Below are 27,650 nucleotides of genomic sequence, written 5' to 3' on the forward strand. Positions count from 1 at the left end.
GATTAACAAGATCTGCAGATGGACATGCCCCTGCCTCATTGTTGCATGCTTTGGCTAGTCAAAGTCCTAGTGTCCATATCACTTGAATGAATTCACTACAGACAAGTCAGATCTCTGAGAAATTGGACCAACGATCTCACTCTACACCACACCAGGTACAGGATCTCGCCATAAAGTTCTTGTTTGACCACAAGCCCCAATGACCACCAGTCCACCTTTGCATTGTACTAGCACTCTTCCATTGTCCTTGGGTCCCATTGTCCTGGCAAGACATGCACCTAGGAGGGACACTCTCCCCCCTCTCTCAATCTCTCCCCCCCCCCTCTTTTTTCCATCTTTCCCTCCTCTCATTCATCTCTTGTGTTAATCCCTTTACAATGGGGCTGTATTCAGTGAAAGGCTGTAGGAAATTGTGTAAAGACAAGACAAGAAGCCTTAGTGGGTAACTTGAAAGTGTCTCAGCTCAGTTAGGCAGTAATCTCATTGACAATTACACCTATCAGCTGTGACAGTCAGTGAACAACCAGTGCATGGGCAGTCTCATGCCGGTATTGCAGCATCATTCCGAAGAGACTAGAACATCCTTGAAATGCATGAAGAGGGTCATCATGCTCTATGATGCTCTATGATGTCACATACATGGCAACCATAGAAATAGGAGGTACAGTATTCAAGTTGGTAGTCATTTGGAAATACATTTGATAAAGCTTGCATGCGACTAAATTCTATGGTCTTTGCACCAGTGTCAAAACTTATTTGAACATGATCTTTTGTATTGAAAGGTAAAAAACCGAAACTATAAGCTGTGCTCTTGCAATCAACGTGATGACTTGCAAAGGATATTTAGTTCTATGAAATTTAAAGAAACTGACATGAATGTTCATGTCACATGACTACAGGTGTTAAAGTGCAGAAGGAAAATGTTAAAATACATTTAGCTACACCACTACTTCTTATACTGCTGATTGTTTAATAAAAGTTGTTGAATGAATGATCACCATCAGACATCACATTAGGTTAAAAAAATGCCCCCCCCCCCCAAAAAAAAAGACAAAAATAAAGACATACAGTGCAAATGACAGGATTTACCACATGGTGAGGTCTATGCATATTCAATGTTTTATTAAAATGCCATAGATTGTGATCATCACATGACCAACAACACTAACATTGAAATCCGCATGAGATCCGTAAGGACTTACATTCAAACCCGTTCAAACCATTAGACAATATGTGTCTCTATACTTTGCCAAAATCTGACATAATTATGTTGCTCACATCCTTACAATGTATGTACCCTTGTCTTAAAAACCGAAAGGTTATCACTGAAGTGAATTCGCAGTGCTCTCAGTTGCACAATTGAATGGGCCTGCAGAGGGGATGTACATTTTGCAAAGATTAAATCTCAGACAGTTAAATACAGGTAAGGCATGTGACATGTAATATAATTCAGATGCAAGTTCTTACTTTGTGTATATTGATATATCCGTCACTCCCGCAAAGTTTATTCACATCTTTCTTGAGGTTGGCAACAATAAATGCACCAAAACAAAACCTTACAAAGGAAATAGTCTTGGAAGAAGCAGGTGAACTAGGAAATTTACCGATTACAAAGCCTCTGGCCTTCCTCCGTGGATGCATTCTGCTTTATATAATGCCTGAAGAGATCCCTGTCATTTTATTGGTTGTTTGACATTGGTCATTCGGCCCATTTCACTATGACGTCATCACCCGTGCAATTGCGACTCCATTTACCGTGCAATTTTGGATCCATACGATTTGCTCCATTGCACGCTCGCTGAAAGCCCGGCACACTGTGCGTTTGCAGTGTATGTGACAGCGCGCTAAGCGCTAGGCTAAGCGTAAAGCGCTCAGTGAGCACTCTCGCAGTCTCAGATTCTCTCTTGGTTCTTTATTGATTAAACATCAAATGACAATGATCTATTTTAGGTGTTTAAAACAAATAATAAATGTTTTTCATTCGTGCTATGGACATAATATTTCATTTGGTGAAAGATGAAGTGTAGACAGTGAGTGCAATGGACAGAATATTTCATGAGGTGAAAGATGAAATGATCCATTCAATGAGGCGCAGCCGAGTTGAATGGATCATTTCATCTTTCACCTCATGAAATATTCTGTCCATTACACTCATAAACATTCATTATTTGTATGATATTTCCATATGGGAATTTCAAAAACGTAGTATATTTCTGTGTACTGTGAAAATGGAAAATCCATGCAAATCATTTTTTTTTTTCTGAGTCTTGTAAGACTGTGTGTTTAATTTCAGTAACTGTTGACCATTTTTCAGTGATATAGATTCGCTTTGACAAATCACAGTAAACAAACCATGGTATGCATTTTTGACCCAGTATCAAAGAGTGTGACATGGGCAAAAATGTTTACGTCTCAAATATTTCACATTTAGGATTATACTTTTCCACAGGCTGATTGCAAACTTGTGCCAAGCGTGAGCACACATCTCATCAATATCACGTCAGAATTATGAAATCAAAGGCAGGCGTGAATGACAAGACTTTTAGGCCCAAATTCACGAAGGTGGTACAAACTTGCGCATGGTTTAAACCATTGACAAAGACCATGGAGCGCCAAGTGTCGCATTGAATATTTTGTTACGAAATCGGTCATTTCGTCAGCGAAATGATTATTTTGTAACGACATGACAACATTTCGTCGACAAAATAGTAATAACGAAATGGCTGATTCGTAACGAAATATTCCGTGCGACACTTGGCACCCCATGGTCTTTGTCCATGGTTTAAACCATGGACAAGATTGTACCACCTTTGTGAATTAGGGCCTTTGGGGCCCAGTGTTTACATGTCCACCACCATCTTCAAGACAACCCCTTGGTGATGTGGTCACACCAGCTTCTCTGACGTCACATGATTCATTCAATGAAGTGTTGTACATCAATGAGTGTGTGTTTGTGTGTGTGTGTGTGGTGGGGGGGGGGGGATTTCCTTGAACAAAGAAAGGGCGAAGACAAACTGAACGCATTAAAGGCAATATGATGCAAACCCTTAACTGCAACTCCTGTGGAATGTAAATTGGCACACATAGAATACCGGTACCTAGGTGTCCATACTTCTAGTGTACACTGAACTTGAGCTTTTGATCTGTTTTTTTTTTAATTGTCTTCTTTTGTTTGCTCGTGAAAGGACAATGGATGTCTTTTTAAATGTAATGATAGTTTTCACATGTTTCCTAGCCGTACCCACTGTGGTAAGCCAGTTTGTGCACTCACTCCTGTACTGACTATTCATTGCGATTATAAAAATTAAAGTTGGCATATTTACTTGTAGCGAGGACCATATTTAGGGCATGAAAATGCTTGATATGTTGGCTATGTATGTGTGTACGTTATGTCGCAGTTTCTGAATCTTCCTCAGTTAAACCAAAACCATCCTTTTTTCTGCCAGGAGAAAAGAATTGTCTTCATCCTAGGCACAGTGTATTGAACACATTTGAGTGTTGATTGCATTGTTTGACACAAAATGTCTGTCCCACACATCTTTTAATACCTGACAATGGAGTGGTGGAAATATCAACTTGTTTGGGAAGTTACATGTAATTCACAGACAGTTTGGTCATGTATGAATTGCTAGCAGATGGAGGTTTACACCACATAAGTCCTCAATGTAATCATACAGAAAAGCAGCCTACAAGTTGCTATTATATCAAAGCATTTTAGTGATATTTTGAAGATCTCTGTTAAGCTTCTTTTTTTTTTTTTTTCATTATTCCTGCAAGTGTCGCTACTTACTAGGCAGGTTCTTATTGAGAATTTCTCATTAAAATTTGCCATGTCTTGACCTTTCCATTCACACTGCAGTGAAAATCAGGACAGGGCACCAGGGAAAAATGTAGGGTTATTACTACCATAATGCCCCGTATGCAGCATGCAACTGGTGTAGCAGTACCGGTAGCTTGATTGGCTAGTTGTAACATTTAGCCTTTAGCCGCAGGGAGGGATCTGAACATTGGGTACCAGTCATGTGAATACACACGGTTTATGATTTTTCTGCAGCTGAGGTGTGGACTGCGAACTTCATTGAAGTTACATAAATGTTGTATGCTCCAGTGTGCTATTTTTCTTGCCATAATTGCACAATTACCTAGCAATTTTCACCTGAATTAACTTGAACTTGGAAGTTTTTTTCTTTTTTTAGGTAGTGAGATTTTACATTGTCAGTGAATGGTCCCAATTTCCTTTCTGAGCATCATTTAGCAGATCGAGAGAGCTGGATGACTAGAAGGATAGATAGATGAATAGATAGAGAGATAGATAGATATATTATAAATGAATAAATGAATAGTAGATTGATAGATAAAGAGAGAGTTCTGAAAGTAGTTATCAACCAATCAAAAAGAAATAGAATAAAGGAAGAGTTGGTATTGGAGGGATAACCTACACAGTTTGTCATGTTATACCATCTGGGCAGTGAATGCCTATAAAGATTATCATAAGATTTTGTTTTAGATTTTGATTACCTTATAACGAATGTCTCAGTTAAAGACACATTTAGAACAATACAGAAAAAAAAAATACAGAATTAGACCCACTGGTAAATAAAACAAGTACATGTAGCATGTTTAGTAGTGTACAATACAGACTGTACAACTTCTGGCCTGCTGTCAATTACTGGGGTAGGTACTGTTGGGCTGACTTGCATGTTGATTCACATAAGTATTCTATTCTGTATAGCAATGATGGAAGTGTTTAACGGTTGATATCCTGGCCACTTAACAAGTAACTGCAAAAGCTGTATTCATTGGCATTCAGGGAGCATTCCATTTACCCACTCATCCATGTTTTACACTTGTCTCATTTCTTTTCAATGTAATCATGCATAAAACAGAGTTTTTAGTAGAATTAATACCTCCTCTCTTTCAACAATCATTTAGTGGAAAAAAAAGATAGTAGACTAAATTTTTTTTTTTTTTTTTAAAGAAAGTATTTCTTGTTCACAGTTATCAGAAGCAGAGATTTTGTTACGTGGAAACATTTGGTAAATGCAATTTATATTACCCCAGTATTTTGCAGATTTTGTAGTGTAACATGACTATTAAGCTGACCTTTGTAAGTGTTGTTTTGTATTATACCATGGCTATTTAACAAATAATGATAATTTCTCTATGTGTGATATTTTTGAAAAATATAGTCACCATAATAACACTCTGAATCAACCAGACTGTCATATGTAGAATATCTGAGGTCAAAAAACCCCCCCAAAAAACAAAGAGTTGTTCCATATCACCAATATCCACATTCTCCAGGAGAGGTTTGGACATAGATGTCTTGCTCATCACAACTACGGATGTACATTTGTAGTCCTCTAACTCCAGAGTGCATATTACTTTTTTTTTTCTTGTGAATCTGCTGGTTAATTTATTTTGAAGAATGAGACATCTTTTCACACAGACATCTTGACTTTCTGTATAATGTATACTTCTGTACTTTACCAACATGGTGCTGCATTCTTAATAGCCTGACAACATTTTGTTGTGGTTGCTTTTTTCTGTGTGTACCAAGACCTGTGACCATGTTACAGTGTTTGTAATACAATGGACTGTATGCTTCTACGTACCAGCACTGTGTGTGTGACTGCAGCCATGGCTATTTCATCACTGTCTCTTGTATAGAAAGCAACCTTTTATTCCCTTTCAACACTAGAAGCTGTATCCTGGTATTGTGTCGGCCCTCCCCAACTCCCCAGAGAGCAGCGAATAGAGATATTGTGAAAATGAAGAGGCCAGCGCTGCATGTCCCTAAAATATTGAGTACCGGTAATTCTATTTTTAGCCCCTGTCATGTATTATTGTCAGGAGAGAGAGAGAGGGAGAGAGGGAGGCCCTCCTTTTATTCCCCCCCCCCCCCCCCTTGAACTGCAGTGTCTGGCAGTTGTAGCCCGGGTCTGCGGGGGCCACCAGGTCAAGTTTGAACTCTCGCCTACCAAACATATTGACATCAGCGTGAACCTGAATAGCTTGCATGTATGGGCAGGGCCAGACAAGGGAAGCAAGTCATGCTGGCTGGCTGGCTGGCTGGCTGGCTGGCAGAGACCTGAAGCGTCACATACGGCGACTGACAGAGCCACAGTGCCGTACCAGCTCTTCTGCACTTTTTTTTTTGTGTTTGCTCATGTCTAAGCTCGAGGAATGAAGAGATAGGCCTACAATGAATGGCACAGTGGATCTTGTGTCTGTAGGTGTGAGCAGTGTAAGATGTATTTTCAAGGCAAAGCTGTGCACTGTCCGCATAATGTTGTGATCAATGAATCCCATCAAATTTTTCACATGGGGGGGGGGGGTAGATTATTTTTTTTCCGACATGTTTTAGACCCCACAGTTCTGGCTGTCACATTGTGATTCTTTACCATCTTAAGACCTTATTAGGGAGATGTTGAACCCTTAAATTGATTTTTTTTTTTTTTTTTTTTTTTGGTCTGAACCTGCCTCTGCTTATTTGCCAAATTGTCTCACGCTATTCTATAGCATATAGTGTACGATGTAAATAAAACACATAAGCTGACATTGTTGTAGCAACAATGTCCTTAACATTACTAGATATGCATGCATGCATGCATTCACTCACTCACACACACGCGTGCGCTTTCGTACACATGTACACACAAAACCGTTTTCACTCAACTGTAGAAGACACATGGGCACAGCTGTCGTAAGTATGTGGCATGCCTAATTAATTTGTGAAAAGGCAGGTTAATATTTGATACATAACTAAAAGATGTGTAGCTGATGACTGTCTCAATGAGAGATAAGGACTGATTTTTAACATGGTTTAGGTTAGATCCAAGGAAATATTAGTCATGGACGCGGCTAAGAGAAAGGCCTTCCACTATGTGTAGGGAATTGACAAACATTCATGAATTTATAACAGTATGGATGTCATCGTCATGTAGAAACTACGTCAAGCATAGTATATGTTGAGATTGGTTAGATTGCATCACATGATTGTGTGAAAATTTCGGTTTAGGGCAGAGCCGTGCCCTAAACCAAAGACAGTGTGCCTACGCTTCAATTGTCTACACAGTGATATGCAGCGCGGGGACATGGGGCAAAGCCTACTTTAGTTCTTTCGGCATACATGTATGCGTAGAGCACACAATGCAGAAAGTATGCAGTTTATATGCAGGTCTGCTCAGCACTAAACTGGCTTGGCTGGCTGTATGAAAACAAGATTATTGTTATAATCTGCATGCACAAAATCAGTAGCAGTGCATCTAGTATAATATATACCGTAAATTCCGTGTATAAGATGCACTCTTTTTTTTCCTTGGAAAACATAGAAAATTGGGGTTGCGTCTTATACACGGGTACAGTCGAATCACAGAAAAAAATCTGTCACGTATACCCAATTTTATAAGGTCAATTTGGGGCCGTGTATGCCCATCGACGTTTGGAGGGTAAGCAATCACTAAAACTTACGGTAAATGAGGGATCTTTCAATCTGGACACACACAACAGCTGTAAATATGGGATAAACTTATGTCGGCCTTGTGTAGTAACGATGTATCAGTCTGGCCATAGACAACAGCTGTAGCTACCGATGTACGGTCTGTATATCACTGTCTACCAAGCTACCAACAGCCAACCTAGTAGCTGAAATACGCGATGTACAAGTACTGTATCATTACTAAATTACCGATATCGTAAAACTTATCAATGTACTAGTAGCAATATGGCCATAGACAAAAGCTGTAAAATACGAAGTAGGATCGACACTATGTCACCGTAATGTGAACGATGTGTGAAGCATGCATGCATATCTATGGCTTTTGTTTGCTCTTCACGAGGCCAGATAGCATAGCTACACTGTAGCTAGCTAGCTAGCTGCAAGCCTTTTGCAAAGGCAGCAGCTGCAGCTGCAGAGAGGCTCTCGCAATGGACTCGCGTGCACACAGCGATCGGATCGGAGCGCGCTTGCCCGTTGCGCGCTGTGTCATTGCTCTTTGTGTGCGTGTGCTGAAATTATAGCGAGCTGCCTTTTGCAAAAGGCTCGCACTGTGCATACAAGCATGCTACAAGAGACACACATGTTACTGGTAATCCCTCCGGGCGAAATAACAGTGAGTGTAATTACCGTACGCACCGTACGTCTCACCGTACGATCCCTCTGCTACACTTGTTGATGTTTTTCTTATTTTTCGTAATGAACCTTCCAGTCTGACATGCGTCAATATGCGAGACACCCTATGTATGATAGCAAAGATCGTACTGTACACTCATGAGTACGATGATACATTGAAAGGTGAAACAATAGCAAGTGAGTACTGAGACAAGTCTCGCATTTTGCGTCTTCCATATTTTGCTGATGTCCGATGAATACTGTTTAAAGAAAGTATAAAAGGAAACGAAAAATAGAGCAAATAAATGCTGCATTCTAGGGAAATTTTTAGCTGAAATAATATATATGACACACGCAAGAAATTTTCGTGTTTTTTTTTTTTTTAAATTTTAGGTCCGAAAGTAGGGGTGCGTCTTATACACGGGTGCGTCTTATACACGGAACTTTACGGTACTTTGCTTTGAGAGTTTCTGGTTTAAACTATGTGCAGAGGTAATTTCAAAGTACTACTATTCACTGAGGGGCGTAGCCCCAAAGTGAATACTATTTTTAGAGGTACCGAGGCCTCTATAGTTTTAAACAGAAACTAGAAATTAGGCAGGGTACTTTGGGCAAGATTTGAGCATTTAAAAGGAAACAATCAATTTTCATGAAATAAAATAGATTATATAGATAAATTTACATGTATAAGCATTTTCCAAATTTCGGGTATAAAAGTACCCTAGTGGTTTTGATTTTAACATTTTACTAATAAAAATGAAAATAAATTTAAAATTGACACCATGATGTAAAGGAGATCAATCTCTAAAAATTAAAAAAAAAAACACAGAAAAAAGAAAAAAAAATGTGATAGTGCTCTTCTGGTTTTCACCTGACGATTTTTTATTTTTATCTTTAAAAATACACTGTAAGAACGTAAACAAAAGCAGGGGAAAATGTGATGCGAGAAGTCATGTGTTCGATGCAATGTTGTGGAGGAATCCTATGTACCAAGCAGCCCATGATGTCAGAATTGCTTTGCGATGTTATATTAATTTGTTAGAAATTGTTACATTTCACAGAGTGAATGTACAAAGCAGTGCTTGATGCTAGAATTGCTTTGTGATGTCACAATTGTGTTGTTGGAAATTGTTTCATTTCTCAGAAGGCTCGGTCAGACTGGCAAAAGATCGATAAGTTTAAGATCCGCAAAGTTTCAGTTTCTAGTGGTCACACTGGCAAAAGATCGAGAAGTTTGACGGGGGTGGGGAAAAATCCCCAGTTGGAGTGGGAAGTTTCGTGAGAAGTTTGCGGTCACACTGGCAAAACTTCGAGATCTTAAAGATCGCGATCTTAAACTTCATTACTTTTTGCAATAAATTTGTGTGACTGCGGCTATTGAGAAAGAATGAAGCAATGCGCGATGTCAGAATTGCTTCGTGATGTCGCAGTTGTTTTGTTAGAAATGGTTACATTTCACAGAGTGATAGTACAAACCAGCGCATTATGACATCATTTCAAAAGTACTGTATACGCCATATATTTAGCGAGTCTAATTTGTCACAAGTCGGGACTTCTTGACAATTTCATGAGCGGTTAAATTTGCGATTGCAGAGTACAGCATTGAACAGAGAAGTGTATGTGTGGACTTCACATTCATATTTCCGTGTGTTTTTGAATTTGTGAATAGCACCTGACTCGTTAAATTTGCGAAAAGAAAAACCCTGCAAAATATTTTGCTTATACAGTATTATGCATACTATTTGCATATATGGTATCTATACTGTTGGCAAAATGTTGTCATAAAAGTGACATTTTGCAAATAGTAGGCATGGAGTGTCGAATATTCCAACATTCTGACACAGCTCTGAAAATACCTATAATCACAGGAAGCTCTTTCAATCAAATACTTGTAATCATGGAAGCCCCACTTTTTTAACCAATCACTGTGGGATAAATTTTTGATCCGTAATATGATAGGGTGTGGACCTATGGAAAATACATGTAGACTGAGGGGTCTACTGTAAAACATATTTTCACGGCATGAAGTTTTCGCGAATTGGAGCCGACGGCCTTTTGTGCGGCATTAAAGGTCCTGTTTACCTTTGAGAACAGTGATTTAAAAATTGTTCAAGATATGACATTTAATGCATGTGTAGGTCTCTTGTACCACAAAACATCCTAACACATACTGTGAAACATACATCGCGGCATGAATTTTTCGCGAATTGGAGCCGACGGCCCTTTTTGTGGCATGAAATATACACGAATTGCCACTGGCATTCACTGCATATAGTGTAGACAAGAACTTTCGCGTGCATTTTAATTTTGCGAATCTTTGCGCTCGCGAAATTAAAATGCACGCAAACATTCCTTGTTTTACAGTATAATCTTTGCGATAAAGCCTAAAATATATACATGTATATGGAGATGATCTGTATTTTTCTCAATAAACTGTAACTTTAGACGGTTTAGTCTGGAAACATTTTTGTAATAAATATTGTTCACATTTTGAATATTTAACAATACTTAACATCGATTTTACCAATTCAAATTTTTACAGTGGTTGTTTCTATCCCTAACTAACATTTTAGAATTATTTTAAAACACTAATGCTGGGTTTTTGTTTCATCTGCAAATAGTAAATTATGCCCTTATATTTTCGCAAGTTGCCTCTAGCATTCAATGCATATACATAGTGTAAACAAGAAATTTCGCATGTATTTTGATTTCGCGAATCTTGGCTCTTGCGAAATACGCCAAACTAAAATGCATGCGAACATTCCTTGTTTTACTATATGCTATTTATAACAATTAGTGTATGTTCTATTGATGTGCCAGTACTGGACTTAAGATTATTTGCAACCTCATTGAAACAAAATGGCACTCTGGATAATTTAGTATATGTTGTTCTGTAATCAAGTATAGTGCATGATACAAAATGTACTAATTATATAATAAAGTATACAGAGACAATTCCTAAGTCACTGATGTACGTGTATACACTATCTTGTACATTTTTCTGTCCAAGGGAATGAACTGGTGTGTCTTGCTTTGTTCCAGGGCATCATCATTTTTTTTTTTATTTTTCCTCAGAGTGAGAATGGGTCTATATTCATCAATTTACCATCCATCTTGGATGAGCTAAAAAGCTCAAGGATAGCTGTAATGAGTTCACAGGCATTTGCTCCTGTTGTTCGCATGGACCTTGCATCCTGATGTGTTTACTCCTTATGTTGGGCCACAAACATCAAAATCTAAAGATAAACAATGAAACAACAAAGACTGCAAGCGGGTTGTTGATGTTTACACCATAAGTGCTTTGCATAAACAGAAGCCATGCAAAGTCATCACATCGATTCCAACATGGATGGGCCCTGAATTGCAAGATCTGCAGACAAAAATAGTCACATTGCTTTGAAATTCTCTGTCATGATTTCCAAATTTAGGTACGGTCCCGCCTATGATGAGGTTGTGAGCATCTTGGATCTTAATGCATCATGTTGTTGTTTTCCAATCTTCAATTTTGTCATTTCCAGAATGATCTGTACAATTGATAGTGATGCAGCCACTCTTTTTTTTTTTTTTTTTTTCATTTCAGTGCAGCTCTCAAGAAATGTTTACACCATGAACCTAAAATGTATATTTTGAGTCCATGGAGTCAATAACTTTATCCAAACGTATCACTTTATCCAAAAGTAACACATCGTTCTCAGAAGGGCTCAAAAGTCATCTTCAAATCTGCCATATATGGAATTTGCAATATATCGAAAGGGTCTAGCAAGAAACTTATCTGGCTGATGTGATTTGCCAGGTTGATGAGTTGTTTTGGAATATTTTGAGATCAAAAGTGTAAAAAAATTTTGATCGTTGTGCACGACTTTTGCTCCTAAAACACCCTTCCCGTTCAGCAGTGGGTTGGTAGAACATTAGAAGTGTGGACTGTGATGATCGAATTTTGCCCTAGCAGTGATATTGAATCGCATGCAGCTAAGAAGCTGCTGCTTGCGATTCCCTCTCATAAAAAAGATACTGCTATGCAGGGTTCGAAATTGGCGATGGTCCGCTGGCCATTGGCCACCCAAAATCACGTCGGACTAGCTAAAAATCATAAAGATCTGAAGTTACTAGTCCGTCTGGCTAGCCAAAATATTGCTTCAGTGTTAAAATTGATTCTAAGTAGTCCACCTGGCTAGTTAAAAAAAAAAGTTAAGTGCGACCCCTGCTATGGCCTGATGTATACAATCAATGTACCAGGTAATCAAATATAAAACATCACATAGTAATCACGATTGGGTATGCTCGGAAACTGCGGTACTTCCGTAGTACATTTTTGGGTAATATTTCGCATTTTCATCATTACCCATCTGAAATCGTGTTATCTCAGCGTTATATGACACATTTCATTTTGCATATAAATGCCTCCATCGTAGAATAAAATTCAGTGTTTTCTGCAGGCTTATGAGAACGATGTTTTGCCTTTAATTTTGCACTCTTCTTCCAGTAATGCTGCATTTAGGCCACCATCTGCAGACTGTCCCTTAAGGGATCAGACGCAAGCCTGCGTCACTCAGTGCATTTACACCAAACTTTGGGCCGGCCTCAAGCTTGCTGTAAATAGGGTCCCAGCTCCTGATGTCTAAATATCAAATAATGCAGATGGGCAGTGGGCGAGGTGCTATTCAGGAGCTGCCCCATTCAAATGTCAAGGGTGCTGAAGAGTGGGCTAGCAATGCAATGGACTTGATTTTCCTTGATAGCTGTAGTAGCCTTCAATCACCAACCCCAGTTGTGGTTGGTCTTGTGAGGAGTTGGAGAAAAGATACATCTGTAGTACTTCCTCTAACTATTGCCATTGTCATTAAAAGAAGAAGAAGACAATGCAATTTTAAGTTCACTGCCGATGTGAATGTAAATTTGAAAGAATAGCTCAAAAAGTAATTGTGTCAGAGTCTGCCCTGTATAAGTAAAAAATAAAATTGAAGTTTAACATGTATTTGAGCAGAAATTGACAGACGGAGAAAATAAACAGAATCTGTAGAAGTGGAAGAAGGTCAAGACGTTGAAGAGGACACAAGGAAGGACAGAATGGCTATTGCTCAGAATTTGTGTTTTCTGTAAACTGTGATTCATCCGACCTCAGCTTCATTGCAAGCCAACTGCATTTATTTGTTTTCCCACTTCCATGTAAATTTGGGTACACTAGGCTGAAGCCATAGAAATTCCATTAATGTGGGGAAAGTGTACGTATGCAAGTTTACAGGACTTCAATTTTTCATTTCTTCCGGCTTGTTTAAATTACAGTAAGGACCTCTGTCCAATGGCCTTCAGTACTGAAGACATCGAGATAGTGTTTGTGATTCTAATGACCAAGATAGTAGAAATTGCATTTCAAGTGAGAAAGTGAATTGGATTAAAGTCTCAAAAACGAGTTTAAGAAGCAAAAACCCAATGAAATGACTGGCAGCGGCCCGTCACTAGGGGCATGTCGTGGTGGTGTTTCCAGCCAGCACTTTCCCTGCAAAGACCCACCCAATTTCTGTTCAAGTCCATAGCACAGATTGACATATAAATGCTGGTTTTTAGAAATACGATGTTTCATATTTCAGAGTAAAGTAGCCTTCTTATTCTGAATAAAATAGGAAAGATGTCTGCTGTAATTTGAAGAGAAGGATGCTGATAAATGGAAACTTTCATGTGTATTCATTACCCACAATCCCGTTGCACAGATTATTGAGGAGCTATTCATATATCGTCAGTTTCTTACCAATCTTATGATTCTATGGCTGCTGTTCATTTCACATTCATTGGTTGTCTCAAGATAGGAAAGCTTTGGATCAATCATCTGGGGAAGATTGTACAGTGTACATGAAATTCAAAAGTGCCCCATTTGATAGCAAGCTTTTCAACTCCTGACAAGCATGTGTGTAAACTCTCCCTCTCTGCCCCCTCCCCTGCATTTGTGTGAAGTTTGTCGTGAATTTCTAAAATCGCGAACGTTGGGAGCTAGCACGATAATGACTCAAAGAGTTCATTTGAATACTGTCGTCACTCAAGACTGCAGCTGACACACAGCATGTTTTTAACAAACAAAAAAGAAAAACTGGCAATCCTACTTCGCTCATAGTGCAAATTGTGAGTTACTCAGAGTGTGACGGCATACAATAGATAGCAAAGATAGATTAGTGAATGTCGGTATGAGAATGGGAGGGTGACATGCCTCACAAACAAAATCTCACTTTAATAGAAAAGAAAAGCATGCAGCATACCATATGTAGTAGCAAAACACTCAAGAAGTATATCTGTGTGTAGTGTAGATTCTTGTATACGTTTTGCCTGCTGTCTTATGTTTATCTACCGGTGAAAAGAAGGAAAGAAAAGAGGTTGATAATCAGCTTTAGCGTGTTTTATTCCTGACAGAGAAGACAAAACTCAGAATACAAAGGGTATCATTTCATGCAGTCTGAGTTTGATGTCACATGTTCCCTGCTAAAATAGAGCTTCCTGTCGATGATGCTGTAAAAGTGAAAATTTTCCCAGTGTGGAAATGTTTAGCTCCAAACTAAAACATGCAAACTTTGTGCTTATGCAATTTTTCTTTTAGGAAGCCATAGTTTGACATTTGTACAAAAGAGAGTTACAAATTGAACAGTGTGTAATGTCTGACACAATATGAGGAATTTAGTGAAGAGTTGATTTTTGCAGTGCATTGATAAGCTGTTCTCAAGGGTGGCATACCACTAGTGCGGGTGGCTGGGTGTCTTCATATGAAATGTGAGTTTAAAAGCAATACCCTAATAAGCACTGTCCTAGAGTTTAATTCACAGTATATATATATTTTTTTTTGAATATATTTATATAGCAAATGGCACATTTTATCTAACTTTCTGGGAGTGTGATTTTAAAAGATTTTTAAATAAGATTTTGTGGGAATATTGTCTCTTCTTCTCTCAAGAAAGCATGAAAGTTTTTTTCAGCTGTTGTTTTTTTCAGATAAGGTATTTGTAATTCTCTTGTGTATGACAATAGAAGAGAATATTTGTAAGAATAGAGGAGTGTTCAAATGTTTAAAGGTACTGTTTACCATTGGGAGTAGTGATTTCAAAAATGTTCAAAGTAACATTTTTTATGCAGATATGTAGGTCAGTTGTATCACAAAACATCCTACCATATTAATATTTCACAATAAAGCCTAAAATATAAGGAGATACATGTATCACTATTTCCCCCAATAAACCATAGCTGTAGACGGTTTAGTCTAGAAACAATATTAATGAAACTATTGTTCACATTTTGTATATTCAATAATACTTAACATTGATCACACTTATCAACACTTTTACATTGGTTGTTTCTATCCCAGACCAACATTTTAAAATTATCTTGAAGCACTAACACTGCATTTTTGTTTCATCTGCAAATGGTAAATAATACCTTTAGAAATGTTTTGACCTTGTGATTAGCTGTTCACTGCTTCAAACTCTGCTGGTGTATTACTGTAGTAAATGGAATTGGTTTGACCTATGTATATTTGGTTGATGGTCCATATGTAGGCTTTGGATGCAGTGAAGACAATATCTTTTAGCTGCTATGAATAATTGCTCTGAAAAAGTTTGTAGGTATGGAAACTGGTGTATGAGGATAATTTGCTTGAAATGGTTGCAAGCATTCAGTTTTCTGGTGTCAAAGTTGAAGTCAGGAGGCTTTTCGGTTACTGTAAAATGAGGAATGTTGGAGCTCGCGAAATTAAAATGCGTGCGAAAGTTCTTGCCTACACAATATGCATTGGACGCCAGTGGCAATTTGCGAAAATTTCATGCCACAAGAAAGGTCGTCAGCTCCAATTTGCGAAATTTTCGTGCCGCGAATATATTGTGTTTTACAGTATCTCAACACAACTCCTGTTCCGCATTACATATACTAGAAAGGAAGGAAGGCAAGATAATGATAAAGAAAGTTTAAACACTCTGTTGCCATGTGAAGTTTTGTCTCTTATTATCATTGACTGCATGAAATTTGTGTGAGAAGAATGCCTTGCCGTGTGGCATAGTGACCTCTATACTGTGCCAGGGATTTGTTGCAATTCAAGTTCTGCAAGTTTGATTTCTCTGCAACCGGTCCATGGATTCAGTCATGGTGCATTGCTTTTGACTGGCTAGAAATAACTTCACGCTACCGAAAAGATTGCAGATTGGGATGCCATGTTTTCATTGTAGCGTTACAGCTACATGTATGGTCTACATGGTGCTCATAGTACATAATGCATGCAAGGCATACACTCTGGAAATAATGTTAGTTTCTCCATTTGCATTTCATGTAGCATCGTGACTGAAAACTTATGTACACAGGACTGACTTTTTTTTTGGGGGGGGGGAGATGGGATGAGGTTGTGCACATGTAAAATAAGATAGGATAGAAACAATGATAAATTGAATCTTAAGTACCCAAATGCACATCTTGTGATAATTGACAACAGATCCTACCCTGGGGACTCTGAAACAATCACTTGCGTGGTAGCTAGTAATATAAACTACTGCGTGCCAGGGTTCTGTTTCACTTCTCGCACAATCTATAAATAACGATATTGCTACTAATTTTAGCACCTTGCAGGAAGTCCAAACGAGGAAGTTGAAGTCCCAAATGAGTGTCCCACTTTAACACAGAGACCCACAAAAAGGGATTCTGTTGCAATGTGTGATATTCTTGTATTTATGGGCAAAAGCAAGACACTGCGATGCAATTACTTTGTCAAGCTCTGCTCTCTTCGAACCTAACTGTAAATTCCATCTCTCTGTGATATCTGTCCAATCCAGGTGTTTATTTTGTCCCACACGAGATCTGATACAAGAAATTAGAAGTATCAATTTGTATTTACATACAGCATATATCAGGGTAGCATCAGATGCCCTGTCACCTGTATTTGCATTGGTAAGAAAACAGCAAAATATATGCCAGTTATGTGATATTTCAGACCATATGTTACAGGGATTGCCATGTATTTTGCAATTTGCTGAATAGCACACAGATTATACAGATGTGTGCAGCTGTTTTTTGCTTAAGAAAAGAAAAACATTTGAAAATTTCCAATTTTCACCATTTCAAAGTACCAGTAATGAACATTGTTTTTTCTTTTTTGGAGAGGTAGGGACATTGAACAGAGTGTGGGTCATTCTATACTAAAGTGATTTGTTCCACACAGTCAAATCCCATTTGGCTGTTTTTTAGCCATAAGCGAGTCTTCTGTGAATATTTTTTTTCTCTCTGTGTAATAATCACTGTTACATGATCAGAAAAAAACAAACAAACAGAATTTTGGCAGAATCAGTACTCAGAGGAAATTGTTTGATATAATAGTATGAATCTGTATATGACCAGCTTTTGGTACCCTTGAGTTGAAAATAGAAATTGGCCGTTTTGTTTAATTTTATTATTTTTTTTCTTTTTTTTTAATCGCTGTACCCTGGGTTACCAAAAACTATATGACATAATTCTTAACAATGAGCTCAACAGTGCGGCAGCACCATAACATGAGCGCTCATCACACACTGCACCGGTGAGATTTCAGTGTCACACACCGGCAGCAGCACCGCACTATGCCTCACTGGTCCACACATGGAAGATGTAAAGTAGTTTTTTTGTTTGTTTGGTTTTTTTTTTATGAATCGTGGGACGAGTTTGTGGATTGAAATAATCTTCTTCTGAATTACTGTTCAAGATTGTAAAAATTGAAAAAATTATGAAAATTATTACTATTCTAATTACGGTAAAAAAAAAAGACGTCGTAACAGAGCTGAATACGCGTACCAGGATCATTGTTGCCGACTGCTAAAATTGACTGTGTGTAACTGTACATCGTATGAACACAAGATGGCGCTATTCAATGTCATAACTCGGGGTGTGACGGTACCCCAGGGTATGGCATGGTGCATCTTATAGTAAATAGTTTTCCTTTCAGCTACAAATGTGTCACTTTTCTCTTGAATTTTGTGCATTGTCTAAGAGGAGGATTTGCGTTGTTACCATGTATTTTTAAAAGCACAAATCCTTCGTACCAAGTAGTATGCCCACGTCTTGACTTCTTCTTCTTATCCATTTAACAAGCACTTTTACAGGAAACTATAGTACTCAGCAGTAATCATTGCAATTGATTTCTCTCATTGCTTCCTTTTTTTTTTTTTTGCAGGAATTCTGGGAACACACGAAACATTTATGGGAAGATGCCGGGGTGCAGGGCTGCTACCAGAGGTCGCACGAGTATCAACTTATAGATAGCGCACAATAGTAAGTCTTACCCTATCAATGAGAATCCTTTACCTGTCTGCCTCTCTTTCTCTTGTATGTATGTATCATGTATGTATGTATGTATAGCTATGCAAGGATTGACACTAACAGTGGCCCGGGGCCATCAGAAATAGATGTCGGGCCACCATTCTTAAAGAAAAGATATGTTTTGGTGGCCCGATTGGGTCACTAAATTACATTGTCTAGCCACCGGAAGAAAAATTTGTGTCAAGCCTTGATTAAAATGTACATACACCCACATACGTACCTATGTGTATATTGATAGATAGATAGATAAACGAACTTACATACGTACATATATTTGAAATATTCCACGTGACTACATATTAGGTCGCAGCGTTCCTATGAACATTTTTAATGTCATATTCAGCTTTCAATGAAACATGCCTGTGATTCTGATATTGTTGACAGGCATTGCAAAACAAGTGTTTCCATAAAATTTGGCACAGTGTGAAGTACTTTGCTTTTTTACAATCTGGTTACGTTCTAGATCTTAAACTGTTCTTGCTTAAAGGTGACACGATTGACATTTATTGTGTGTGTGTGTGTGTGTGTCTGTTGTGTATTGTATTTCCAAATTTCCTGTCAAGAAAATGGTGACTTGTGGAATCTCGTTTCTCAGATGCACATTGTACTACTTCTACCACAAACTATGGAGTTTGTAGAAGAGATGACTATAATACGGATGTGAAATATGTGTTTGTTTGTTTACTGTGGTTTCTGTGATGACAGTACCAGACAAAGCGTGCTATAATTAGAGAACTCGCCTTGTTGCCTCGAAGAACTCAATGCCACTGTACTCACCCCGTTCTTGCTTCTGCCAACTTATACCTAGACCTCTGGTTTGCTCTTCTGACGATGCTCCAAATTGGCGTTTTTCTTTGCCGTGCACGGGGGTTTGATTCCTCTGGCAGCCTTCCAGAGCTAAATTTGGCAGGAAAATGTTATTTTTAACGAACACTTTGCATCGGCCGTCTATTTTCAGCACCTGGCGGGTTTGGGAAAAATCCGGTGCGCTTAATCATCACGCCAGCAGGAGAACAATTTTACCATCTCATCTTGACGTTGTTGCTGTGTAGAGGGTTGAGTTATTTATTCTTTGTGAAAGGTTAAGCATAAAGCAGTTAACATAGCAGTCACAGCAGTTTTTTTCTCTTGATGCAATGTCGCACAACCAAAGAAAATTAGGTCTTCGAAAGAAGGGGGAAAAAGAGAAAAAAATGAGGACAGTATCGGACAGAAATACACCGATGGAGGGTCATTTTTGAATGTGGCCATGTCAGTTTGATTAGGTCAGGCTTAGGACCGTGGGAAGAAGCCTGTGGTTTGCCTGATATCGTTTTACATGTTCTGTCACGTTTAGAAGCATCCTCGGATCTTGAATAAAGGTAGAAGATACTGTATACGCCATATATTTCATGAGTCTAGATTTTCGCGAATTGGTAATTCCTGACGATTCACGAGTGGTTAAATTCGCGATCGTGGAGTCCTGTACAGAACGGAGAAGTGTACACACATATGTCACATTCACATCGGGATCAGAATCAATATTTTCGCGTGTCTTTGATTTTGCAAATAGCACCTGACTCGTGGAATTCGCGAAAATAAAAACCTCACGAAATATTTGGCGTATACAGTACATTCTCCCCCACCCCCCTTCATAATAAGGTGAAAATTATTATCTGGACAGTGCATCATAGATCTGAGTTGCTTGTCTGCAAGAAATAGTTAATTTTGGTCCACACAGAAATTACTAATGGTGTAAAGTTACATTCAGCCGATTGTTTGGGGATACCTCACCCCTAGCTCTTTGAGAAGGAGCAGATTTTGCTATAACATGCATTTCCCATAGACAATTGCCCAAATATATCCAGGACTAGTCTTCAGTGGTTGAAGGTTTTTGTTTTAACATTTCACCCCCTTTCAGACAAGAAAGTTCTTGTAACGATAAACGATGTATGGATATAGCACGTTTTTTCCTGTCTGAATGGGCTCATTTAGATATGTCGTTTCTGTAAAGCTCGTTTTTCAAAATGATACGTCGTATAAGTATGCCGAGCTTATTCGCAGTGTGTGCGTAGGGCCTGACCTCCACTACAGATGAGTCTAGCACAAAGTATTTATAAACACGAAGCATAGAGCCCTCACAAAATTTGTACTGCGCAACAGAGAGACTCGTACATTAAGCTCCCCAACATAAGTTCAACTGAGCGCGATGTCTGAATGCTCCCATACGATTATCGAATAACAGGATGTTGCATCTGAATGGACTCATATCAATACGTCGTATCCATCCATACATCATATGAATATATACAAGAAGTCAATACGTCTGAAAGGGCCCTTGGACAAGCACTGTATCATTTGCATTATTTGCAGTTGCCAGATAGTTTTTGTTGTTTGTTTATTTGTTTGTTTATGTGTGTATGTGTGTGAGTATGAGTGTGTGCATATTCTAGTTTGCCTTGAGCATGCAATACGTGAGAGATGGAGTCATATGGGTAGTGTCTGTAACAGTGATGCCTTCTGCAAGTCGGGAGAAAGAGCTTTCAGCGTGCTCATCTTCTGAGCATTGTGCACGGCTTCAGACCCCCTAATTTCATCTGGGTCTATTAGCGCACGCATACCTGGTATCTGTGAGTGTGTGTGTCTAATTTTAGCGAGGGGCCAGCATGAAGGTGGATGCAGAATGGATGGATGTGTATTTATGGACTGTGTGTCTGTGTGTGTGTTTGTGTGTAGGTATGTATTGATGTATGTTTGTGATGGCATGTGAATGATGACACATGTTAAAGACAACTGCGCCTGGCCTCCTTCGTTTTATCAGTACTGGGCTTGCCAAGTGAGGCAAGGTAACGGCTGTCTGTCATACCGCGTACAATTAAACATCACTTTGGTTCATTTGCTACAACGAGATAGGAAGAGATTGCTGAAGGAAAACTAGACTTATCAAACTAGACGCAGTAGGAGGGGGCAAACCTCCACTAGAGGTCACAGGACCAACAACACCACAACACTGTTCACATATCCTCTAAAAAATAATTTAAAAAAAGAAAAGAAAAAAGATGGATCCAGAGTATGATCATCATGACAAGTAAACACTATCACCTCATCCTTTTACCAAAATGGGCTGACGTATCCTGAAAATTTCATCAAAATCTGTGCGTAAGTTTTCATGGGGCATTGCTAACAGGCAAACAAACAAGCAAATGGCGTTCAAAAACATTGCCCACTTGTGCGTAGGTGATGAGAAATTATGATTGAGAAAGCAAATTATCATTTGTGACAATTTCAAGCTCAAATTACAGTTCCTTCTCTTGCGTTTTTGAGTTGGTATGGCAGAAAAATACCTCTGTGCTCATTGCTTTAGTACAGGAACTGTTTTGCTTTGCAAAAAATTTGAAAAAAAAAACATTCACATACTGTAAGGTCAAGGACAAAACAGTACATAGTTGTACTTGTATGGCAATGGCTTTGTTTGGTTAGGTGAAAAGAACTTATTTGTATTTTTTTTTTTTAATGGTAGACTTATTCCTCAGAATGATGTGCATTACTTGTACTTGAAGCTATTTACTGTAGTATTGTAGCTCAAAAAGGGGTTGTAGGTCTAGTTCATGATTACAGCTTCTCTATGAGATTTGAATCATCACTGTGGCTCAGAGGATCTCATATGGGCATTGGATCATGGGGTGAATCCTTCTCATATTATATGCATTGTGAGGATTAAAGTCAGATGTCCAAAATTAAGGCTTCTTTAATTCAAGCGTAAACATGATATCTCAAGGCATTGAGTTATGTCACCTTGAATACGATCGGCTGTGTAACTTGACCATTGAAACTATCCTCTACTTGGAAAAGAATGGCAGTCTTCCTTTGTACCCAAATGTTTGGCCTGCCTTATCCAAGAGAAGACCTGGATGCCATACGTACACAAGGAAGTAGCGGCTGAAGCCTTTGCTTATTCAGTAGAATCAAGATAGGTCAGAGCCTAAAGGGGAACAGAACTACCACATTTTCCTGCGCACAAGCCACAGCCTGTTTTAGTTTCAGGGGCGCACAATTTTCCTTCAAGTGACCGGGATGTTCCAAAGAAATGCATATTAAAACAGAGATCAAGCTGAAATTACAAATATGCCACTTCGGCAGTTTCTTTTTTGTTGTTGTTGTTGTTAGCATTCCGAGATAGTCCGTCATATAGGTTTAGCAACCTCGTGCAGTTTGCATCATCTTACTGTGGGATTTGAATAGCAGCCGTAAGTTTAAACAACTCCAACAAAATAATGACATGCTCCTAGGTTCATGAGGTATTCAGTTTGCGATCTATCTCTCCGTCCATCTATCTAGTGTCTGTTTAAACGTATCGAACTAAAAAATAAAGACAAACCAAGCCAAGGTTAGGTGTAACTGGTTTAGTATAGAGGGTGTGGAATTCAGTCATTTTCATAAAAACATCAAAAATGTGTTGGGTGACTTCACAGCACTGTGTACAGATTGTTAGCATTCTGGAACAATGCACTGTTGTAATTTTACAACAGTACTTGTAGGCAATGCTGGTAAAAGCCAAGGGTCGATAGGAGGCAGTCAAATTGTAAACGTTTATCCTTACGACAAGAGTGCTTCGATACTTGACGGCATTTCATTCAACTTTTTGTATCAGTCATTTATGATTGCGCAAATTGTCAATATGCATTGCCATAATTTCTTTCTCTTTCCAAACTAGAGGCTTGCTGTTTAGTGTGGCTGTGAAATATTGTGTTTAGTGTAAAAGCTTTTTGCCAGCTATCTGTTTGTACAACAAAGTAGTTAATTCCTATGATATTTGCATTGTCCATCTTCTAGTACTGTGTAATTAAAGGTACTGTTTACCATTGGGAGGTAAGTGATTTAAAAAATGTTCGAGTGATCACATTTGATGCATCATGTGTAGGTCAGTTGTATCACAAAACATCCTACAATATATACATTTTGCAATAAAGCCTAAAATATAAGGAAATATCACTATTTTTCTTACTAAATTATAACTGTAGACTATTAAGTCTTGAAACAATTTTATTACAACTATTGTTCACATTTTGTATATGATACTTAACATTGATTATACTGATTAACTTTTTTTACACTGGTGGTTTCTATCCCTAACTCACATTTTAGAACTATTTTAAAGCACTGAAGCCTGGTTTTGTTTCATCTGCAAATGGTAAATAATGCCTTTGAGGTAGGAGCAAATGTTTCATGTATTTATACCCAGAGCTGTGCGCTGGTATTCCCCATCTTCCTTGTAAATGCCAATGAATTACTTTCACTCCTAAGCAAAGTTTCGACAGAGAATGACCCTGGTACAAAATTGTGATTCGTGCATGGACTTCAATAAACATTTTTAGTTGTCAAGACCTTGGCAATGGTACAAATCCAATAACTCAACCTCCCCCCCCCCCCATTTCCTTTGAAACTTGGAGATGGATTTCATTTACTTCATAAAAATATATTTTGTTTTGCCATGCAGAGCAGTAAGACAGGTATTTCCTTCCATCCCACTTTTTTTTTTTTTTTGCAAAAGAAGTATATGGTATCTCAGAATATTTATTCATGAATAGGTAACACGTTATATAGACGGTACAGTCGGTAAATGTCTAGAGAAATCAAGCCATTTTTGTTGCATTTTTTTATCACGGTCCATATTTCATAGAATATTGACCAATGATCAAAATGTTATATTTATAACTTTGTATGCATTCATCTGCTTTCCCAATAAATTGTTTTGTTATACTGATCTGCTGCAGTTGTGTAGGTGTGTGTAGTACTCTGGACAAACTACATTGTAATTTAAGTTGCAATTATCTTTCTTGATCTGTAAAACACATTTTCAGTGTCTTATACAGTACTTTAATATGGCATCCTAAAAAATAAGGTATTTCTGGTGGAATTTTCTGCCATGTGAAATTTGTGTGTTTTTTTTGTATGCACATCTTTTAAAAATATTTCGTGCCTTTGATCCATTCTTGCAGACAATCCTGTGTGGAATGTGTGTGTTTGTGTTTTGTTTGTGTGAGTGTATATGTGTGTGTTTTGGAGATAGAGAGAGAACAGTTGTTATGATGTGTTACACGTCTAGGTATACATGTAGATAGGGCCTATACTGATAATTGTGATGTTGTAATAGATGGATTCAGTTAAAATGTAGGCTAATGTATCAAATCATACTTATTCGGCATCAATGTCAATGGTTAGCATGATTAAGTTATCCCAGTTGCAGGGTAGAGGCATTGGTATTAGTTGACAATAGTGTATACTACACTGTATGTAATCAAGAAAAGGGCATGTGTGGGTTTTTTTTTTTTTGTTTTTTTTTTCTAGTTTTGTTTTTGCTTTTTTATTATCAAGCTGCATGCCATTAGGATTAAATCTTGACAGTGGGTCTCACCCATGCCCAGTATGATAGAGCTTGTGTATATCACCCATGCCCAGTATGATAGAGCTTGTGTATATTCGGTCATGGCATTCATGTGATGGTACAGTGATGGCCAGTACACGCCATTCCATTTTTTTAGTCTAGACGAAAACCTGTAATGATATGTCTTTACCATGCTGTCAGGTGTTGGATAGGACCATCTCTTTCTCTCTCCCTGGAACCAACCACTTCCCCCCCCCCCCCTCCATTCTCTCCTACATAAGCTAGCGATCAATAATGGGCTTCTATAAATAGCAACGCAATTTCCTGAAATAGCCAAGGCTGGGCATTCATTATGGCGATGAGACTGTAGAGTGCTATGTGGGCAAAGGGTGTGTCAGTGCAGTGTGTGAACTGCACAGCACGTTCCGGGCATGGCCGCTCAGTGTGCCATGATATAGCAGGCTGCTCATCATGTGTATGCGAGAAATAGGGTCTCCCGACTTTGCCTTTTTCTTTTTCTTATAACTAGACTCTCGCCCCCCCCCCTCCCACAACAAGAACAACAAAGGTAATGATAATAATAATTAGAAACCTGAGAAAAAACTGCACAGGGCAAATGTGTTCATTGCTGAGGTGCATGCACCCTTTTTTCATATTTCTCATTGCAGAGTATGAATTGTACAGCAAAGGGTATAAAACATTTGTAGATGTTTGTTTGGATATTTTTACTTTTGTTGTTTCTTTTTCTGTCTCTGGTAAAAACTGAGGTTTGTCTTGGTCAATATGCATCCTTTTATATAATCCATTATATCCATATATAACGCATAGCATGAACCCCCTTTATGCCTATCATCACATACAGTATAACGTTTCTTTTTCTTTTTCCCAAATTATCATCTTGTGTACAACTTTGCATAATACAGACGTGTACATGTAGATGCTAAATTGATTCTTATGCAGACTCTTCACACATGTTCTTCTTCCTTCACTGTATCAATTTTATGTACAGTGTACAGTAGGCCTATATGAATTCAGTGCCATGTTGTGGCAATGTTAAATACATGCCCAACCAAACAGGATTGGAGGTCATAGGCAATGTGTGCATCTGACAGTGAAGAAGTAGTAGTACAACGCTGTAGTAGTAGTATTAGAAGTAGTAGTAGTAGTAGTAGTAGTAGTAGTAGTAGTAGTAGTAGTAGTAGTAGTAGTAGTAATTGTAGTAGTAGTAGTAGTAGTAGTAGTAGTAGTAGTAGTAGTAATTGTAGTAGTAGTAGTAGTAGGAGGAGGAGGAGGAGGAGGAGGAGGAGGGGGAGGAGGGGGAGGAGGGGCAGCAGCAGTAGCAGTAGTAATAGTGCAGGAGGAGGAGTAGCTGCAAGAGTATACCCTTTGGCCCGAATTCACGAAGGTGGTACAAATGAAACCATGGTTTAAACCATGGACAAAAACCATGGAGCGCCAAGTGTCGCATGGAATATTTCGTTAAATCAGTCATTTCATCGATGAAATGATTATTTTGTAATGAAATAACATTTTGTAACTAAATGAACATTTCGCCCACAAAATGATAATTTTGTTTAAAACGAAACGGTCATTTTGTCGACGAAACGACCAATTTCGTAACGAAATATTTCGTGCGACACTTGGCGCTCCATGGTTTTTGTCCATAGTTTAAACCATGGTTTCATTTGTACCATGTTCGTGAATTCGGGCCTTTGTGTTTATATCACACAGTTGTTGTGGACAATGACTATCAATTCATACAGATCACAACTTTGCAAAGCCACCTCCTGAAAGTAACACCTGTAGTCTGTTTTTGCAAGTAAACTGAAATTGATTCCATCCAGTTTTATATGACTTGAAATCCCCACGACTTGTGTCATCAGTGAACTGTAAACACCAGAAATATTTGTGTGCATTTTAATTTCGCGAATTTCATCAGAGCCAAGATTCACAACATTAAAGTGCACACACACACACAAGACAGTTTTCTCAGTCCATTCACCACTGAGTCTAGAAATGGCATAGAACACAGTGTTAAATTGAATCGAAAGGATTTCATTTCTAATTAATATCAGGCCATTAAGTTGAAAAAGAATTAATTTTTAAGGAGCATTTATTATTTGACCTACATATGGTAGTACATCTAAGATTTCAGTCCAGTGTAACTAACGTTCACCCCAAAATTTCTATTTTGGCATAAATTTTGATATATTCTGTTTGAAGCAATTTGGGGGCAAAGTTATCTCTCAGTAAAGTGTTCTCAAAGATCGTATTGTATTGGGGGATAATGCAGCTGTCATTTGTATGACGCACCTCTTGACCCCCGGGATAGGTGCGTCAAAGTACCAATGTGCGTCATACCTTTTAGGTACCATGACGTACCCTCCGTCACAAAAAGTGACCCACCTCTATGAGACATTGACGCATTAACCAGTCAAAATGGTGACGCACCTCTTCGTGAAAATGACTGACCCTCGACGCACATGTTTATTCGCAGTACGTGCCAGACTGGAATGCTGCAGAGCTCTGTGTGCGCTCACGCAATTCGCTGCCTGCGAACTGTGTACACCGAACGGAACTTCGCCCGCGTGAATCCCTGTCGCCCACGGACCCTGGATGTTTACTTCGATCGCCGTGGTACTGTATCCCCATGATTGTGTGGGCGGCTGGGGAGCGTTAGTATAGTAGCTTAGCTGCACACTGTAGCCAGCTGCCACTACACTCCAGTACCCTGTTTCGATTCGAATCGGGGTAGAAGCGTTCTGTTGTGCAATGTCTGCTTCTTTTTCTCTTCTTCTTCATCCGCTTGTCCTTTGCCTCACAAGTATGAAATGATTTTTAGAGTGTTGTGTGTGTTTTTTGTAA

The 27,650-nt window shown here is 38.6% G+C and overlaps 1 protein-coding gene across 1 annotated transcript in view; it reads left to right on the forward strand.

Annotated features, from left to right (window-relative positions):
* Positions 1 to 27,650, forward strand: part of LOC140233463 (guanine nucleotide-binding protein G(s) subunit alpha-like) — a 101,017-nt gene that overhangs the window by 13,710 nt on the left and 59,657 nt on the right. The window contains exon 5 of the mRNA XM_072313582.1: positions 18,276 to 18,373. Coding sequence (XP_072169683.1) covers positions 18,276 to 18,373 — 98 coding nt within the window. The remainder of the gene's footprint in view (positions 1 to 18,275; positions 18,374 to 27,650) is intronic.

The sequence above is a fragment of the Diadema setosum genome, chromosome 9 (genome assembly GCF_964275005.1).
Source record: "Diadema setosum chromosome 9, eeDiaSeto1, whole genome shotgun sequence".
In the NCBI taxonomy this organism is placed as follows: domain Eukaryota; kingdom Metazoa; phylum Echinodermata; class Echinoidea; order Diadematoida; family Diadematidae; genus Diadema; species Diadema setosum.